The 20,328-nt window shown below is 47.0% G+C and overlaps 1 gene segment (V, D, J or C); it reads left to right on the top strand.

Moving 5' to 3' along the window:
* Positions 1 to 1,732: 1,732 nt before the first annotated feature.
* LOC128567735 (probable non-functional immunoglobulin lambda variable 5-48) lies at positions 1,733 to 2,323 on the top strand. The segment is given in 2 exon segments: positions 1,733 to 1,778; positions 1,901 to 2,323. Coding segments are annotated over 2 exon segments (447 nt in total).
* The last annotated feature ends 18,005 nt before the right edge of the window (positions 2,324 to 20,328 follow it).

Here is a 20,328-nt window from a genome sequence, read left to right as displayed (position 1 = left end):
TCATTTGAATGTCAATTAATCAAAGTTTGACATAGGTCATATTTTCCAAATCCTGACTTTTTAAAACTGAATTCCTCAAATTCAAGGTCCTGATCTTCCTGTTGTCTTTGTCCTTCACCTGCCAGAGTCTGTCCAGGGCAGAATGACATGAGCTATCACTCCCCTGTTCCTCTGAGCACTAAGGGGACACCTGTGTGCACTGCCGACCCTTCAATAGGGAAGCTGGTGATGTAACAAGCGGGGAAGCCACTGGGAAAGAGACGAATAAAAAGACAGAAGTTCCAAATTCTGTACGGCTGATGACTGAAGAGAACTTTCCAACCACAGTTTAGAAGAGATATGATTCTAGTTTTTCACCTCAGGAGGTGAGTTTGATAATGACTGTCCAAATGAGGATGAAAGGAGGCCTTTTCACACTCCTCTGTGAATGCGGCATCAGAAACTCACAAAGTTAGGGCAGAAAAGAGAGAGGAAGGATGAGAGAGCCCAGGCTGTTAGCAAGTCCCACCCCAAAGACAATGTGAGTACCCATGTAGCTGTCCAGGGAATGAAGGGAAACCAGTGAGGTTACATCCACATCCTCGGTGACAAAACTGTTGTCACCACTCAGACATCCCCCCTTCTTCCTCCACCCCCACCCATTTTTCTTTTCCCCTGATTTGCCCATGGTAGCCTTCCATGACTTCCCCTGTCCTATCCCTGTGGCTTGAACCTTCCTGCCTTGTATGACTCATTTCATAAACATTTTTGTAATGGATAGTGACATCTTTACAAAGTCCCATGACAGGAGATATTATACATATTTCAGGGCCCTCTGGCCCAGCTGTAATGACTCACTGGTGCACAGTGTGTTGGTGGCAAGGGCAAGGCCAGCTGTTCCGGGGCAGGCAACACAACATAAACATAAACCCGCACAGTGCCCTCCTTCTACAGAATCACTCAAGAAATGGCAGACCCATGGAAGTGAGAATTTCTGTCATTCCCCAGCACCCCACACCATGTGCAGTCTGAACACTTGTGCGTTCTACTCCATCATCTAGAAGGGTCAACTCGTCTAATAATAGTGTTTTCCACATTTGTCCCTCAGCAGGAGCCCACTCTCCACTCAGACCCAGGGCACAGTCGCCTCCTTCCCTGGTCCCTGGGGAAGGGGCTGCTCAGGGCTTTGCTACCAGATCCCTCTGCATCCCCCCGCCTCACTGCAGCTTCCAACACTGGACAGTCATCGCAACTCACACATGGCCTCTCCTAGGGAGCCAGGAGTCCTCACTGGAAAGCTGATTATGACCATCGGTCACTCAGGACATAGCAGGATGTGGCCATGGACTCTGTGGACTGACAATGACCAGGCTCTCAGGGGAGCCCACTCACGTGACTGTCACTCAGAGACTGCAGTCTGCTCAGTGAGCAGCAGGGGGCGCTGTGGCTCCTCCCCGGGTCTGCACAGGGCCCGCCCACATCTGCCAACCTCCAAACTGCCCATGGCTGGGGCAGTGGAGCCTAGCACATACTCTGCAGCTGTGTCCTCTCAGTGTGATTTCCCAGCACCTGCGTCCTCCCAGGTCCTGCCTGATAGATTCCCCCCTCCACCAGCCCCCAGATCCTCAACAAATGCATGTGGCTGTCCCAGTGGGTGGGACACATTTGCATCCATAAACCCTCCCCTGTGATCCTGGCGGAGGTATAAGAGAGGCCTGGGATCCCAGTCCTGCCCAGGAGGACCGTGTCCACCATGGCCTGGGCCCCTTTCCTCCTCCTTCTACTCTGCTACTTCTCAGGCAGGGATGGGCCTCCACGTCCTGGAGCAGCCCCCTGGCCCAGTCAGTGCCCTCTGTCTCATGTCTCTACGCAGGTCCACTTTTGTCCCTGGTTTCTCAACCATGAACATCCGTGTTTACAGGTTCCCTCTCCCAGCCTGTGCCGACTCAGCCACCCTCCCTCTCTGCCTCTCCTAAAGCATCGGCCAGACTCACCTGCACCCTGAGCAGCGGTTCTGTTGTTGGTGGCTATCACATGTCCTGGTACCAGCAGAAGCCAGGGAGCCCTCCCCGGTATCTCCTGAGATTCAAGTCTGACTCAGATAAGCACCAGGGCTCTGGGGTTTCCAGCCACTTCTCTGGATCCAAAGATGCCTCGGCCAATGCAGGGATCCCGCACATCTCTGAGCTGCAGGTGGAGGACGAGGCTGACTATTACTGTGGTACATTACATACCAACAGTGGCAAGTACACAGTGCTCCAGACCCAGGGGGAAGTGACAGAAAACCTCCCCTGTGTTCTCCCTGCCTGGTGCAGACACTGATGCCCTCCCTGCCTGGGGCTGAATCAAGCTAAGGGTTAGTTTTCTAGGAAATATGCTTGTGTAAATGCGAGGTTTTATTGTCATTGTTATTGCCATAAAATGTCAATTTTATCTATTGCTATTATCTTCACACATTTATTATGTCTACATGTTGAGTAAATCATTTTTTTTTTTTTTGAGACAGAGTCTTACTCTGTCACCCTGGGTAGACAGGGCTATTTGTAAGTAGCCCAATAAGTGGTATTATAGCATTATAGCTCACAGCAAATTCAAACTCTTGGGGCTCAAGTGATTCTCTTGCCTCAGACAGGTCTCAAACTCCTGAGCTCAAGCAATCCACCCTCCTCCACCTCCCATAATGCTAGGATTACCATTGTGAGCCACTATGCCTGGCCAGTAAATCAGTTTTCAAAGCAAAGATTCCCTCCAGGGTGATTATGGTTGAGTAAGGATATGGTTGAGCCCACACACGCTGTCTCAATTCTCTTACATTTGTTATAAAAAAAAATACCACTAATTGGGTTATTTATAACGAGTAAATGTTTATTCAGTTCAGAGTTCGGAGTCTGGAAAGTCCAAAGGCGTGATGCTGGCAACTGTTAAGGGCCTTCCTGTTACATTGTCCCATGGTTAACAGGTGAGCAAGAGTGGAGGAGAGAGAGAATCTGGTTGAACTTGATCCTTTCATCAGAACCCTACTTCTGCAACAACCACCTGAGTTCAACATGAAGGCACTGATCCATTCATGAAGACAGAGCCCTGGTGACATCATCACCTTTAAAGTCCACAGCTCTGGATACTATTACAGTGACAATCCAGTTTCAATGTGACTTTTGGAGGGGACATTCACATCATGCCATATGTGCAGCCCAAAGTGTGACTCTGGCTCTAATGCCTGGGTGGGCTGAGTGAACCTGGTTAGTCACCGGATCCTGAAACCCAGGCCAATATCCACTCACCAGCTCCAAGATGGAGGTCACCTTTCCTTGCTCCTGATCATTCCACCCTGTGCTGGGAGCTATTCCTCCCTCCTAAGGCTCAGAAGAAATAGGTCTCAGTGCCTCAAGGGGTGCTGGGAAAATGAAATTTTCTGCACAGTGAGATGTGAGTGTGTCTGTGATCCCCTGAGCCCCTGCCCAGTGTGCATAGGACACCAGCATCAGTCTTCTTCCCCCACTGTGTCAGGTCCTGTAATAACAACCTCTGCATCTCAAGGTCATCTGTTGCTCTTGCCAAGACTTCAATGTGGTGGGAGACACTCAAGGATTAAAGACACTAAAATAAAAAAAGATCCACTCTCAAGAATGTATGAAGGGGGATCATAGTTACATAGGAGAGCTGAGTCCCCATTCTGGTGTGTCTGGAAGTAACTCTGGAGACACCTTCCCTGACCTGGCATCTCCTCAAAATCCTACTCTCTGCACAGGAGGGGGGTTGGAATCAGCTCAGCAGGAACAACTTCCTCTCCTCTGTCATCCCCTAGTCCAGGATGGGGGCTCTGTTCTGGCTTCAAATAACAGTGATTGTGAGCAGCACAATCTCTGAGTGACTCAAAGATCTGTTTCATGGTGTCATAGCCTGGGCTAATCTGGATTGACCTCTGCTCCTCCCTCAGTGACCTCAACCCATTGACCCAGTGTCAGCTGTGCCTCTCCCCTGGGCAGCTGCTGAATCTCTCCTCTTCACATCTCTTATTCCCTCTCACCTGCTTATCCTGGAATGTAACCCCAGGTCCACCTGACAGCCTGGCCCAGCCCTCCTGTGCTCCTTGTGAGGTGCACAAGAGGTGGAAGAGCCATGAGCCTTGCTGATCCCGTTCTTGGACACGTCTCTAATGAAGCCTGATTGGTGCTGACACCACGGGACAGTGTGATGTTTGAATTTGTGGGCAATGCCCGATGAGGACAATAGGCCTCCTGAATGTGCATGTTTGGAAGCCTGGACCAGCGGAGGTTCCATCTGTGTGGGAGGCACACCCTTGTGTTGGTGGACATCTTGCTTGGCTGGGGTTGTCACTGAGCAGGAAGTCATGGAGTTAGGTTAAGTGTCACAGTTGCCCTAGACCCATAAGGATGCTGAGAACTTTGGGTAGAGATCAGCTGTCATCTCTTTGATCCAACTCCACTATTGTGGAAGTTCTTTTGTGCCCCCCAGCAAAGCACTATCCTCATAGATGGAGCGGCCTTTTTATTTGAAGGCTGTCATCAGGCAATGTCCTGATCAGGTGATCGCTGTGGGTTTCTTGACCTTTATATGGTCGTAAAAGGGACTTCTCTGGAAACCGAGTGCAACCCCTTCAGGCTGTCATCATTTTGAAACACTTACTTGTCACCGAGTCATATAATTGTTGTGAGAAGGAAATCTTCATGGCCTTGACAAGACTACAGCCATTTTTGGAGACAGCTGGTGAGAAAATTCAGGCCAGAAACCAAATTGTATGATAATAAACCCCTCCCCACCCCTGGAATGTTTCAAGGCTGCTGTCCCTGGGAAACAACAGAACAGTAACTTTTACTCTGGCTTGGCTGGCATCCAATGAAGGGAATACATCCTAGTTCATTCTTTAAGCTGAACATCTTTCATGGGAGATGACTTTTAGACTTCTCTCTAGCTTGGTCACCCCCTACCAGACATGTGTTAATTTGAGATATTCTTTAAAAATATCCCGTCCCCACAACTAAAAGCAGAGTTTCAAAAGGAGTGTTTGGTTGTCTCTGTAAGGAAAGGTCTTTGGTGACATGAGTGTTTGCTCATGGCCCCCAGGCCTTCTTTCTCTTCCAAAACCTCAAGCCTCCGGAACCCCTTGTATCTTCCCTGTATTTGCTATGGGGTAAAATAAAACAGAGACCAATACCTATAGCAGGTCATATAGAAAGGTAGGGTCTAGAGACTTTTTAATGTTGCCAAATGCTTTGTGCTCATTAATCCCTGGCCTTGTACAAAAGAATGGAATAGATTCCCCTGGAGGAAAAACATCATTGCTTAGGGTTTAGAGGAAGGACTTCATACAATTAGAAAGGCTAGAGAAGAATTCCTCCAAATCCATGACTCAGTGAAATTACTTTCTGTTTTTATTTTTGTTTTGAGACAGAGTACTCTGTCGCCACAGTAGAGTGGTGTCATCATAGCTCATTGCAACTTCAAATTCCTGGGCTCGAGCAATCCTGCCACCTCAACCTCCCAGGTATAGCTGGGACTACAGGTGTGCATCACCCTGCTCAGTTAATATTTTCTATTTTTAGTAGAGATGGGATCTCACTCTTATTCACATTGGTCTCAAATTCCTGACCTCAAGTGATCCTCTTTCCTTGGCCTCTCAGAGTGCTAGGATTACAGGCACGAGCCACCGCATCTTGGCATATTTTCTCTTTCTTCTGCGTGTGTGGGTTATAGACAGTGTTACTATTTCTTATTCCTGTACAAGGGAGTGTAAGAGCATTTTGTGACTTCATTTCATGGAAAGGCTGTTTACTTTTGCACCTTCACCACAGGCAGGCATGAATGGTGGAGAATTGGTTACTCAAAGCCTGCAGTAGGGGGAGAGGATAGTTAGATGCCCAGTGGGGAAACTAATAGTTATTAAAATGACCCTTGGACTAGTGGTTCATACATTAATTTTATTTTTTCAAGACTGTGCATTGGCAAATTTAGGGTTAGGGAAAACAACTCAAAGCTTTGATCTTGTGAGAGTCTATTTAGCTGCAGTGCACTAACTGATGAGTATAAACCAAACTAAATCAAATGACTCAACTAAATCCAACCAGTTAACTAATCAGCCACCAAGATGAAAACCATGAGAAGGAATGAGCAATGGGGGAGAGAAATGGCTTTTGTGATTCTTTTACATGAGTAAAAAGTTATTTTTTTTTGTCACCCTCAGTAGAGTACCGTCACCTCACAGCTCACAGCAACCCACCATTGAAACACAGACTCCAGAGAATAATCTTTAATGTGTTGGCACCTTCATTATGTGTTTTAGGGGAAATGAATTAGATTTATGCCCTTTTTTAAATGTTAGCAGTATTGTCAGGTGGCATTAATGTGGCACCCTATACATATGGTGCTTCTGGCTGACAAACTGAGAGCAAGGTGCAGCCAGGGGGACCCCTGTGGGTGATGGGCTGATTCGGTAAGGCCTGGGTGTGAGCAGCAGGTGGGGCAGGTCAAAGGTGGCACACAGGCAACCTTAGTCCCAGGCACTCTTACCCAGCTGGACGCACCCCTGCCTGGAAGCCTGGGGCACTCAATAAATAAAACCAGGTTAGAGTCAGACCATCAGTTAAAGTCTCCAAATGGGATGACCTCAGGGGAAATGACAGCAGATCCAGAGCAAAGTTTCATCTAAGGCCAGGACGCAGGTTCAGGCACCTCTTTTGTTTGCTGATTTGTGCCTCGCCTTCCTGCCACCCCAGACATTCTTCTGGTGCTTTCTCTGGTACCTTTAGTTGATAAATGTGTAGGGAAAATGAAATCTCTTCTCGTTTGCAGAATGCAGGCGGTATCTTGGAGTAAGTTTCTGTGTGTTTGGTGGTCTTTGCCCTCCGAGAGCAGTGCAGGCCTGTTGGGGTCCCACCGGCACACCCTGCTTGCTGCTGCTGGGAGAGGCCAAGTGCTTCGTCTTCGTTTGGGCTGCAAGGACAGGCTGATGGTTTCTGCTGAAATCACCACCACTGGTCTACTTGCATCTCTACAGGGCTTTAACTCGCCAAGAGCAGTTCCTTCTCGGCTTAATAAGCAGGGGGGCTTCTCTCCTTCACACCTGGGACTCTGGTCTGGGTACCGGGACCACGCATCTGGACAGCTCCCTGGGCTCTGCACCAGCCCCGGTTGTGAGATGGCTACTTTCTGGTTTTGGCATACCGCATATGGGCAGGAACCAGTCTGGGCCGTGGGAATAAATGGCCGGGGAGGTGTGGCTGGGTCCCCCTTTCCTCTCAGCTCTCACACTAGGAGCCCCGCTGGACCTCTTACCAGCGACACACAGGGGCCCACGAGAATCCTTAGTCCAGTCCACCCGGGAGCTGCAGGAGACATCATTTCAGAAGTTTACATTTCACCCCTGTAGCAAAAACACGTGGACTTCGAAATCTACGGACATGGCAAAGAACAGTCCTTAATCCAGATGAGCAGCAGTCATGTAGCATTTTTTCCCAAATCTAAACCTCTAACACAGACCCCAACCACACAAGCTGAGCGCTGGGGCTCCGTGGGAGGAGGAGGCGCGCCGAGAAAACTGCTGGTCACTGAGCGTAGGTCTGAAGCTAAACGTGCTGGGACCCAAACTCTGGGCTCTACTTTGTTCTATGGCAACGCACAGAAGGGAACACTTGCCTCAGGATAGAAATGTAAAGCTGAGAACAGCCCTGGGCGCCGGTGTCACTTGGAGGCTGGTCCTGCAGTCCCCCCGTCTCTCCCACAGCCCCCTGCTGTCCGGACCAACTCGCGGCCTATTTTCGTACTGGCTCGCACATCCTCCATCGCTCTGGGCACACAGGCCTTGTTCTCGCGGCTTTTGTTGTTTTGCACTCCCTATTTCTGCATGGTTTCTTTATCGATTTACTGAACTCACTTGCAAAGTCAAAGGCTCTTTTATCACCCCATGGCTTCTGCAGCATCCTATCCCTCTCCCCCTCCATTTCCTTGTCACTTGTTCTCACCACTTTCTCTCTCCCTCCCCACTTTGCAATTCTTGGAACATTTGGCAGAAGACACTCGTGCCCCAGGGTGAGGTGAGGCCATGTCCCCAGCCTAGAACAGTGAAATGCACATGTGTCCATGCCTGGGGGAGACAGCTGGTCATCTCCTGACCTTCCCTTCTGTGTCTCTGAAGGCCATCGGAGAGTTCATTTTGGTGGACAAGGGAGTGAAGATCAAAATGAATGGTAACATCTACAGCCTTAACGAAGGCTACGCCAATGAATTTGACCCTGCTGTCACTGAGTATGTGAAGAGGAAAAAGTTCCCCCCAGTAAGTGAGGGGTCTGGGGTGGGGCTGAGGCCGTGTCCAGACATCTGGCATCAGGGGCAGCTCTGGAGGGAGCGGGTGTCCTTTGTGGGGAGAAGGGACCCTGGGATTAAGGGCCTTGGACCTCATTTGGGCTTCTTGAGTTATGAGGAAACCCATTGATTCATGATTCACCTTTTAGGTGAAAGAAAAGAGGGATGGAACTTGGTTGGATTTTCATCTACACCAAGCCTGTGATCAAGTTCTCATCTCTGCACTGGGGACTGAAATTTTTGCACTGACATGTCAAAATGGGATTGTCTGTGTCAGCTCTTGCAACTTTCTCTTGGCAGAAGAAAATCTGAATGATAAACTCACCCAGATGAATGAGTGTATAGCAATGAGGCATTTTCCTCTCCACAGGTCCCTGGTCCCAGATGGTTCAAAGTGTGGTTCTCCCACCCTGGCACCAGCCATGCAGTATCTGTCCATCTTGACCTAGCGTCCAAGATGGATTTTACCAGTCATCTCAGGAATGATAATGTCCATCTTAGTATCTGCCTAAGGAGGGTACAAATTAGTGACTCTAAAGAGGAGAAATGGCTGATTATAGAGCTGGCTCTGCATGGGAATAGCTGATGTCATACCCTTTCTTTCTTTCTTTTTTTTTTTATTGTTTGGGATTCACTGAGGGTACAAAAAATTAGGTTACACTGATTGCATTTTTTTGATAAATGTCAAAAAACTGTCATACCCTTTCTTAAAACCCACAGGCACCTACTGTTTTCTTGTTGTTCCCATGATGTTGGAAGTCCTGAGAGCTGGCCCAGGCTCTTCCTCCAGCTGAATCAGCTCCTTTAACTTTCCCTCCCCCACCCTGCCTACACTCTCACTAGTCCTACAGGCTCCTCTGCCAGGTCTGGTGACAATAGCACTCCCCTCTCCTTGTTGCTAAGCCTTGAATTGAGCAGTGTCCGCTCCCTAGGTTGGCAGAAATCCTTCTTGACCTTTACAGTGCTACTAAATGGCACAATTTTTGTGAGGCCTGCCCCGACCCCAGAGCTAGAGTCAACCACACTCTCCTTGGGGCTTCTGTAGGTGATGTGACCTCTTGTGAGCTGTCTCTACTGTTCTACTTTGTGCTTCACATGTCGGAAGGTGCCCAGTGAATGGCTATGGAATAAAACACACACAGGGGACACAAAGGGAACTCACTTTCTTTATTTTCTACAACCCTGGTCATTGCTGTTCTTAACCTTGCAGGATAACTCAGCTCCCTATGGTGCCCGGTACGTGGGCTCCATGGTTCTGATGTTCAATGCACTCTGGTTTATGGTGGGATCTTTCTGTACCCCGCTAACAAGAAGAGCCCCAGTGGAAAGGTAAGCACATGCCCTGGAGAGTGACTTACAAGCAGTAGATTGCATTTCCAGCCTGTGGGATTTAATTTAGGAAGATAGAAAGGTTATGGTAGCTGTTATGCTCTAGTAAGTTGCTAAGGATGTCGGTGGTGTACTCTTTTCTAGATTAAAGGTAAAGTCACGCGATACTAACTAAACATAAAAACGGTCTCCTGAGAGTCCTTCCAGTGCTATGGGAAAGAGAATTAATGCTCAGGAGGGGGACTAAGCATCCAGAGAGTTTCTAGTGGGTATGTGGTTTGGCTTGGGCAAGGTGAATTACATTCACAAAGGGAAATGAAACAGCCCAGGCTCATTTCCAAGGCAGCAAATCCAATACGTATCCCAAATAGGAGTCTTCTTTGGTTGCTTTCAAAAAGCATAAAATAGAAATGACTAATGAGCTGACATTTGCTACTTGGGAAATGCTACCTTTTAGGGAAGGAAGGAATGTTTGGGTAAACCTATAGCTTTCAGGTGAGCTGTTATCACTGACCACATAGCCCCAAGGCTCACAGCGTCCCCAGGGTGGGCTGTGCTGTCTCACACTGGGTAAGAAGCACCTGCTTTCCTTCCCCCAGGGTGGCAGCATGCCCCCTACATAGAGTGTCTAGTTTATTTTTACCTTTGCTTTTTTTAAACATGAGAGAAGCAAATTCCTCATTGCCATACACTCATTGGTCTGGTTGACTTTATCATTTTGATTTTCTTCTGCCAAGAAAAAGTGGCAAGAGCTGACACACACAGTCCCATACTCTCCTTAAGATAGTTAGACATCTATATATTTGGATGTAGTGAGAGCTGTTTGCTGTGAATGTGGTCCAGTCTGCAGAAGGCACCCTTATCTACTTAGAATGCCCTTTCTGCCACAGCACCTCACACACCCCAGCCTATCAGATTAGCCTGCCTTACAGTACTTTTCTCAATGCCTCCAAAAACTGTTCCTGAACACACATATTAAGGCTCCTCCTTTATTCCCCCCAGTTTTTCCAATCTGGCCATGACACCTACATGAAAATAGAGTTAGGAAACACCTGCAAAAAGCTGTCACTCAGCAGGCAGGCTGCATGAAAATGCATAACGGTAAAAAGTTAATATTTAACGTAACTGCCAAGATGTATAACATACAAAATTCCAGCCCTCGGGCCTTAGGAGAGTTGTGAAGGGAATGCATACAGGGTTGCAAACAATATTATACTGTTTGGAGTAGCCAGCCTGCTCTCCAGACGTCTGCATCCAGACACTACCATGGATTTTTCTGATGCTTTTAGAATAGCCTAATCTCCATCCAAAACACACACACACACACAAACACACACACACACACAAACACACACACACACACGCACGCACACACACACACACACAGTCACTCATTAAGTCCAATTTCCATGCTATAAAGAGAAGAGACTCATCAGTTCTGCCAAAATGTCATTCTGCGTCCAGGTGGTCTGTCTCAAATTTGCATCAGGTAATCTACTGTGGGTTCTGGCCTGATAAATGGCTGAACTTAAACAAATGGCTAACCGTTTCCTTTCAGATGTAACCTGGGCTGGGAGGGAACTTTCACAACCTCATAGTAGGAAAGAGGGACTATCGGTTACTCCCACCAGCTCTGCACTACTTTGCTACAGAACAAGTCCCCTCTCTATGTAATACCTCCGGTATGAGGCGGCTGCTCTGGTCTTGTTTTCCAGCTGAGGCTGCTGTGTGAGTGCAACCCCATGGCCTATGTCATGGAGAAGGCGCGGGGCATGGCTACCACTGGGAAGGAGGCTGTGCTAGACATCGTTCGCAATGACATCCACCAGAGGGCGCCGTTCATCTTGGTCTCCCCGGACGACGTGCAGGAGTTTCTGGAGGTTTACAAGCATCACTCTGCCAAGTGAGGGGCTGGCTGCGCCCACTCCGGAAGGAGTGTCTCTGATTGCGTTCCCCTGTTCTGGCGGCGCATCCTACGTCCCTAGACAGCAGAAACAAAAAGCGTGGCTACATTCCCCCTCAAATGCTGTGTAATGCCTGGTGCTACATAGCAAAATGCTGTCCCCATGATCACTGGTGGGCAAGATGTATCCTGAGCGGATGGAAGAGAAATAAACATGTTCTTCCTTTTAGGAAAAGGTCTTCATTGCTTTCTGTCAAATGATAATTATGGTGATAACAGCTCACGTGTCTAACCATAGGTAGCTTGTGTGATCTTCACAACAACATTTATGGATTAGATAATGTGAAGAACCCATTTTCTAGATGACAAGACCGGGGACTGAGGGCAGAAGCAATGGGCTACAGGCCTCCAGCCAATGACTGGCAGAGCTTTTTTTTTTTTTTTTTTTTTTGCAGTTTTTGGCCGGGGCTGGGTTTGAACCCACCACCTCCCACATATGGGGCTGGCGCCCTACTCCTTTGAGCCACAGGCGCTGCCCCCACAGAACTGTGGTTTGACTCGAGGCTATGTGAACCTGAGCTAATGTGTTGCTTCTCCCACCTGTTGTCCCATTCCAGTCTTGCTGGGCAGAGCTAACCTGCCCAGGCTGTCTGTGTCCCCCCAGAAAGGGGAGCACTAGTAGCTCAGCCATGGCCCCTGTGCATAACCGTCTGAGTCACAAATGAAGGTTTACATTGGTACCCAATGGCGAGTTTCCTATAAAAGCACAACACTGTATTGAACTCATAAAACCTAATAATTTTTGAGATCTAGTTACCATAAGGGAAAGGATTTGTCAAAAGAACAGGATTTAAGGAAATAACAATTTGTCACAATCAAGTGTGTTTCTTACTAAGCTCTCTATATAAACAGTTTCTCCCTTAGCTAACTCTGGTTCTTTGTGGACCAGAGTCCAAAATCATGGCAAGTTTCATATCAGATGTAGACATTGATAGAAAATGCGGCCTTTTATGAGCTCTAGATTTTAAAATGTATCTAACCATGTATTTCCACTTGGGAACTGAAAACAGGTGTCTCTGTAAATCCTGCCTCTTTCCCTGTAAAGGCTCCACATTCATTCTCTGTTTTTCCAGAAGGAAACAGTTTGATCTTGAGCACTGGATCTGCTTATCTCCACCAATCAGACCCAAAGCCAGTATCTCCCAAACTCCAGCTGCAGAAGGCCCTCTCTGGAAAGTCCTCTGACTCACAGCACACCCTTTGATTCTTTTTTTTTGGGGGGGGGGTTTGTAAGAAAGCAAAAGGGTTTTAATCAAATTGTGGTATACTGTCATATATACAGTTATGGCTACAGATGAAACCTTGGCCAATAGGAAGGAATAACACCAAGAAAACTGAGGAATTAGTTTTCATGTACACCCTTTGATTCTTAACCTTCCTGTTGCTCAGTTGGCCTTGGACTCCAAAAGCACTGAGGGAGACATGGTGGGATCTGGGATTCTTTTCCTATCACTGAGATCACTGGAGGGAAATAACTCTCACTTTGGTGCCATGATGAAACCAGGCAAAATAACAAAGACCCATTTCCTCTGCCTTTGTGTGTTCTGTGTGGTGCCTTTGGATCGAGCTGTTGGTTTAGTTAACACAGCGCTTTCAACTACTGCTTGCCTGCATTCTGCTGATGCGTGAGAGTCTCTCTTTCTCTGAGAAACACACGGACCCAGAGAACAGCAGCAGTGTCAGCAGTTCTCCTCGGATGGTCCTTAGAATCTCAGTTTGACTTGACCTTGGAGTGTCTTGGCTGTCATCCTTGGACAGATGAAGGTGAGGGCATCACACCAACTGAGCGTCATAGGGACGTGGCAGGAACGCAGCAGGAACGGGGGCCTGACCTTGTCACACTGCTCTTAAAAGGTGGGAGGCCCTTCCTACTTTGGATCAAATCACAGAGGAGAGCAGTGTGCTCTGGCCAAGCCAGGGTTGGCTGGTGGGATTCTGTTAGTTTTTCAGCACCAGTATGAGCTGGATTTGTGAAGCAGCCCCACACTCCCCTCCCCCACTTGCAGGTGTGCGTTTTGCCTGGAACAAAAGGGTTTTATGGATCTTTTTATCAGCTGCATTTTTCACTTTTTTACCTAATGGCGCTTCTTATCATCTTCTCAAGAGAAAGTCCATCTTTGTTTCTGAGCAGCCCCGTCCTGTTTACGGATGGCTGCGGTGCTCTGGCAGTGAGATCAGAATGATCCTTGAGGGCTTGTCCAGTTCTTTCAGCCATGTGGGTTGGGCCCCTTTTCTTTAAAGGTAACAATATGACCAGAACAGTTTGTTTTTTGTTTTTTTTTTATCAGCTTGCGTGCTGTGGAGCTACAGCCCTTGGAAGTAAATAAGGTTTCCTACAGAAAGGAAGGAAGGATTTGAAGCAGTACCAGCCACAATGACGAACAGAAGCCCCTTTGTCTGGACATGCTCATGCTGACCCGCTGTTATGGAAAAGGGGTGTCGGACCAAAGGGACCAGGGAGCTCACCCAGCTGCTGAACTCGATGCTGATGCCCATCAAAGCCATCTCTTTGGCTGTGTGCAAGGCCTGCCTGGCCAACATGTGAGTCCTGAGGAGCAGGTGTGGGCAGGTGCACAGAGGACCCTCGTGCCAGGCTGGGATGTGAAAACTGAAGGTCCTTGGGCAAGAAATGAGTTCCAAAGCTTATGGCCTTATGCACCCCATTTCAAATTTCCATCGTGTGTTTTGATAACAGGACCTTTGACTTGTTTCAAAGAACAAAGGAACTAAATATTTCAAGACACGTATTATAGAAATACATTTATATATAGTTTTTTTCAGTTACTACTTATTCTCATAACAAGTGCAGTGGCTTGTTGCATTAAAGCATATATTGAATTATCATGCCTTGTATTTGCATAGGGAGATTCCCACCGGCACAAAGAAGGAAAAGCAGAAGGGACACTTGAAACATCTCTTTATGTCTTTGGTAGATACGAGCATTTTATTGCCATGAACTTGCCAACAGGTAAAGAGCTGGAAATCATTCACAAAACAGCACACTTGGCGTGGCCCATGCTGCATCTCCTCCCTCACCACCCCGGGGAGTGTTCTGCTTGTGTCTCTGTCTTTTTTCTTTTTTTATTCCAGAGTATTACAGGGATCCAACCATTCTGGTTACATGAATTGCTTTTCTTAACTCTTTATCTTCATCTCCACTTGGGGTGCGTGAAGCTCGAGAGTGCAGAGGGTTCTTCCACTTGCTTCTCTTTGGAGCTTCATCCAAGTACAGAATGAGGTCAAGTTCATTCAGCAGCCAAATATCCAGTTTAAGTATGTAGTAAAAAGAAACTATTTCTTTAGGCTTCCATTTTTTTTTTTTATTAAATCATAGCTGTGTACATTGATATAATCATGGGGCATCATTCACTAGCTTCACAGACCGTTTACCAAGTTTCACATATACCCTTGTAAGATGCACAGCTCGTGTAATCCCACCAATCCTCTTCCCTCCACCCACCTCCCCCTCCCTCCCCTCCCTTTCCCCATTCCCCCTATTCTTAGGTTGTAACTGGGTTATAGCTTTCATGTGAAAACCCTAAATTAGTTTCATAGTAGGGCTGAATACATTGGATACTTTTTCTTCCATTCTTGAGATACTTTACTAAGAAGAATATGTTCCAGCTCCATCCATGTAAACATGAAACAGGTAAAGTCTCCATCTTTCTTTAAGGCTGCATAATATTCCATGGTGTACATATACCACAATTTATTAATCCATTCGTGGATCGATGGGCACTTGGGCTTCTTCCATGACTTAGCAATTATGAATTGAGCTGCAATAAACATTCTGGTACAAATATCTTTGTTATGATGTGATTTTTGGTCTTCTGGGTATATGCCCAGTAGAGGGATTACAGGATTGAATGGCAGATGTATTTTTAGATCTCTAAGTGTTCTCCATATCTCTTTCCAAAAGGAATGTATTAATTTGCATTCCCACCAGCAGTGCAAAAGTGTTCCCTTTTCTCCACATCCACGTCAACATCTCTGGTCTTGAGATTTTGTGATATAGGCTAGTTTCACTGGAGTTAAATGGTATCTCAAAGTAGTTTTGATTTGCATTTCTCTGATGATTAAAGATGATGAGCATTTTTTCATGTCTGAAGGCCGCACGCCTGTCTTCTTCAGAGAAGTTTCTCTTCAAATCCCTTGCCCAGCCTGCGATGGGATCCCTTGTTCTATTCTTGCTAATGCATTTGAGTTCTCTGTGGATTCTGTTTATTAAACCTTTGTCGGAGACATAACCTGCAAATATCTTCTCCCATTCTGAGGGCTGTTTGCTTGCTTTACTTAATGTGTTCTTGGCTGTGCAGAAGCTTTTTAGTTTGATCAAATCCCAGTAGTGTATTTTTGAAGCTGCTTCAATTGCCCAGGGGATCCTCCGCATAAAATACTCGCCCAGACTGATTTCCTCAAGGGTTTTCCCTGCACTCTCCTCTAGTATTTTTATAGTTTCATGTCTTAAGTTTAAATCTTTGATCCAGTGAGAGTCTATCTTAGTTAATGTTGAAAGGTGTGGGCCAGTTTCAGTCTTCTACAGGCTACCAGCCAGTTCACCCAGCACCATTTGTTAAATAGGGAATCCTTTCTGGAACAGAATAGAGAACCAAGAGATGAATCCCGCTACTTAACGTTATTTAATCTTTGACAAGCCAATTAAAAACATTCAGTAGGCTTCCATTTTCTTTGTAGTAATTCCAGTGGAGGTGGGAGTTGAAGGGACCCATATTTTGGGGGGAATGGGAGAGTCAAAATGAAGAGTTAAAAAAGTTTATTAATTCAAAATATTTATTCTGAACAATGTAGTGTTTTTAACACAAAAAAGTGATAGCATTACATCACAAGTTGTACTGATCACAAGATCCTCTCAGACTTCCTGTGTATAAGAATTCGTGACCCAGTCCTGGGGCCACATTAGACATGCTCTATGCTCACTTTCTGTCCTTTCTGTGGGTAGCTACGGTCCTATCACCACCTGCTTTGGCAGTCATGGCCACGTTTTTCATTCAAGGGCTTTCCTGAGTGTGAGGTGCAGCCTCGTGCCCTGTCCTGCTCCTGCCTCGTGGTGGCCCTGCTGAGTGACACCAGACAGCCTTTGCCTCTCCCTGTACACAGCCCTGATGTTCTTAGCATGGTGTCCTGAGTCACATATCAGGATCATTCTCTCAGACCACCAGGCTCCTCCTCTGTGCTGGACTCTGGTAAGCAGCAGCTGCTGCAGTGGGTTCTTACTCAGCTGACACAGAGCCCCGACTTTGTGGTAATTGAGTGTCCTGATGAAGTGCCATTAGGACAGTGGTTCTCAACCTTCCTAATGCTGCAACCCTTTAATACAGTTCCTCATGTTGTCGTGACCCAACCATAAAATTACTTTCATTGCTACCGTTATGATCATAATGTAAATATCTGATATGTAGGCTGGTCTTAGGCGACCCCTGTGAAAGGATCGTTCGACCCCCAAAGGGGTAGCGAACCATAGGTTGAGAACCGCTGCCTTAGGAAGTGGGTGATTAATATGTTCATCTAACTCGCCATTTCCCACCTTGTGGTCACAGGCAGTGATTTAGTCTTTCTAAGACTCAGTTTCCTCATTGTAAAATGCAGAGGTTTCTAATAATCCATAGGCTTTAGGGTTGTTGCCAGGGTGAGTAAGTCCCTATGGTGATGAATTCAACATCTCCTGGCCCTGAAATAAATGCCAAGTGACTGCTCCTCACTACCCTGGTTCCAGGCCCAGACCTGGGAAATTCTCCTAGTGGTTGATGCCACCATTGGCCACCAGGGGGCAGGCACAGCCCGAGGACGCCTGGGCTTCCGCTGTTTCTGGGCTGCTGAGGCAGGAGACCTGTTCTGCCCATTCAGAGGCTTCCTGCCCCTGAACCTGTCAAAGACATCCAGAGTGGTAGCAAGAGAAGCCCACTGGCTGGAAATTCTGCCTTTCTACCAAGATGCTGAGATTACTTTAAAAGGACCGTGAACAAAAGGGACTCTACCTAATCAAATGTTATGATTTGGTTGTTTGTACCCTCACATTAACCTGAAATAAAAAAAATAAATAAAAAAGGATGTGGAATTGCTTCTCAGAAATCCTAAAGGTGGCCTCTGTCCCCAAGAACCCAGGCTTTTCTGTTCAGAGACTGGGATGGTCACACACTCCTGCCACTGTCCTCTGGAGGGGACCTGAGCCCCTCACTCCTGTGCTTCCTCTGTGTGGAAGATGTTTCCAGGAAGAGGCTTGATGAATGCAATTGAAAAGTTACCAGTCTCCCATTATTGTTAGTAAAGCATCACAAGAATGGAGAAGCATGAATCCTATGTACTCAATTTTGATATGAGGACAATTAATGACAATTAAGGTTATGGGGGGGAAGCAGAAAGAGGGAAGGAGGGAGGGGGGTGGGGCCTTGGTATGTGTCACACTTTATGGGGGCAAGACATGATTGCAAGAGGGACTTTAACCTAACAATTGCCATCAGTGTAACCTGGCTTATTGTACCCTCAATGAATCCCCAACAATAAAAAAAAAAAAAAGAAGAAAGAAAGAAAAGTTACCAGTCTCCCTTTATTCCTCCTCTCCTGACTTTGGGAGTGGTGCCACCTGCCCATCCCAAAAGCCTCTCCATGGCTTCTTCATGCTCAGATGGTAGAAAAATCTGTTTAAAAACTGTCAGGAAGTGTTAGCGCCAGGTAAAATGCTCAAGATGTTGTCCTGTGGGCTGGAGAGCACTTTGTTACCCATGCCCTAGCTTGAGGCTTGAAATACACAAGGTGGGGGATGCTCATTCAGGAGAGAGGATGGGAAATGAGTTTCTCCCCAGCTTAAAGTAGATCCTGGATTCTCAACCCTGGACTTCCTTCACCAAACAAAGGTCATTAACATAAGGAGGAAAGGAGATTACTTTCTTGCCATCTTTTCTTCATAATTCAGTGAACAGATATTGAGCATGTCCTATTCCTCTGCACACTGTGCAAACAAAATTGGAAGGACAGTTCTTGCCCTCAGTAAGCAAAGAATCCAGTAGGAAAGATGTTCCATGAGGACCAAGGAACACTGTAAAGGGATGACAGGGAGTGTTGGTGTGTATGGAGTGTGTGAAGGGGGTCCGGGGAGGCTTCCTGAGTGGCAAGGAGGCAGAGTGGGGAAATCTAATGGTGAGCAGACAGCACTGGGATTAGGAGACAATAAATCAAGAAAGAGTTTTGGGATTGGGAGCTGCCACTTGAGACAGACGGCCAGGGAAGGCCTCACTGAGAAATGATCCTTGAGTCAAGACTTGAGGGAGGTGACACCATGTGGTTCTCAGCGGGGAGAGTGTCCTTGGTAGGGCTGCAAAGCCAACGAGCAGGTGGTTATAATGCAGGTGTGCTCCTGGTGAGTTTGGAGGCTATGGGTGGCCTGCTCAGTGGGCAGGAGAGGGACAGAAGGCCATGCCTATGTAGAAACAGAATTTCCACAGTGAGACCTGATGCCAAGGGGGGGACTGGGCTTTGCCTCTGGGTGGACTTGGAGGCATGTGGCTGCATTTCAGAAGGCCTTTCCCTCTCATGCTGAGTGGAGAACATCCTGAGTGGGTGGGGGCGGAAACGGGAGGCCCCTGCCATTCATGCTCTAAGCCACAAAGCCTGCAGACAGAACTTTCACAGTAGCAATTCTTCTATTGCTTGGGAGGATTGTGAAGAAGCAAAGAAATAAGTCTGCCCTCAAGTTTCCTGCTCAATTCCAGTAACACCAGGTTGACTTTTACCTTGAGCCAACACGACACCCTGTGGGGAGAACTACAAAGACTTGAAATCCAGTGCTGCAAAGACATGGTCCTTTGCTTTCAGGTGACATGTCTGATTTTATGAGCTCCCCCATCCTCTCCTCTCAGCAGTGGGTGTGGGTTGTACTTGGTCAGGCTGGATTCTGGTTTATCACATCGGAAGACTAAGGTGTAATATGAGGATATTCCTGGGGTAAAAAGGAAGTAAGGTCGAGAGTCACCACTTAGAGACACAGCCTGTCTTCTGCACCTGCAATTCAGAGACTCCAGAGACACGGAGGGAGTGTGGCTCAGCAGGTGTCTCAGTGTCAGGGCTTCTTTGCTGGAGTTAGGACTGACCCCCCTAAGGAATTCATTCAGCCTTTTTTTTTTGGAATCGCAGGGAGCATGAAGGTGACGGGAGATGACGTGAAGAAACTGGATGTATTATCCAATGTCCTTGTGTGTTAGGCCCAAGTGGGCCTAGGCTAAAGCAGAAAAGTGGGGCCTATGCTATAATGGAAAAATACCAGTTAACTCCTGGCAAATATTTGGACTGCAAGTTTTCAAAAAAGAAATGAAATAGTCTAGTTCACCCCTAAGATGAATGAGAAAGTACTAATTGATTTCTTGCTTCTAGTTCACTCCCAGTTTCTTGCTTGGCTAACTCCCTGGGGGAAAAAAATGACTGTCCCTGTATTGACATTTAAACAATACCAGTTGGATAAAATACTGAAACAAAAATGTGTGAAACTAAGATGTATAGGGGGTGTATGACATACAGCTAACTAACCACAAAATTCTGCTTCTGTACAATGCTTGCTTGCTGTCTTACCCGGATGCACCTGGATAGCCTGCTTGCCAACCAGGATGTAGACCAGGCCTTAAAAAACCGACCCTTTAAGCACTCGGGGCTGCTCTCAGAAACCCTATGTTAGGACACTGAGGCAGTTGCTGGCCGGCACTTCGATAAAGGGACTCTGCTGTAATTTG

Source organism: Nycticebus coucang, chromosome 16, assembly GCF_027406575.1.
Source record: "Nycticebus coucang isolate mNycCou1 chromosome 16, mNycCou1.pri, whole genome shotgun sequence".
Lineage (NCBI taxonomy): Eukaryota > Metazoa > Chordata > Mammalia > Primates > Lorisidae > Nycticebus > Nycticebus coucang.
The sequence above is the reverse complement of the archived record's forward strand: the minus strand, read 5'-3'. Positions and strand labels throughout refer to the sequence as shown.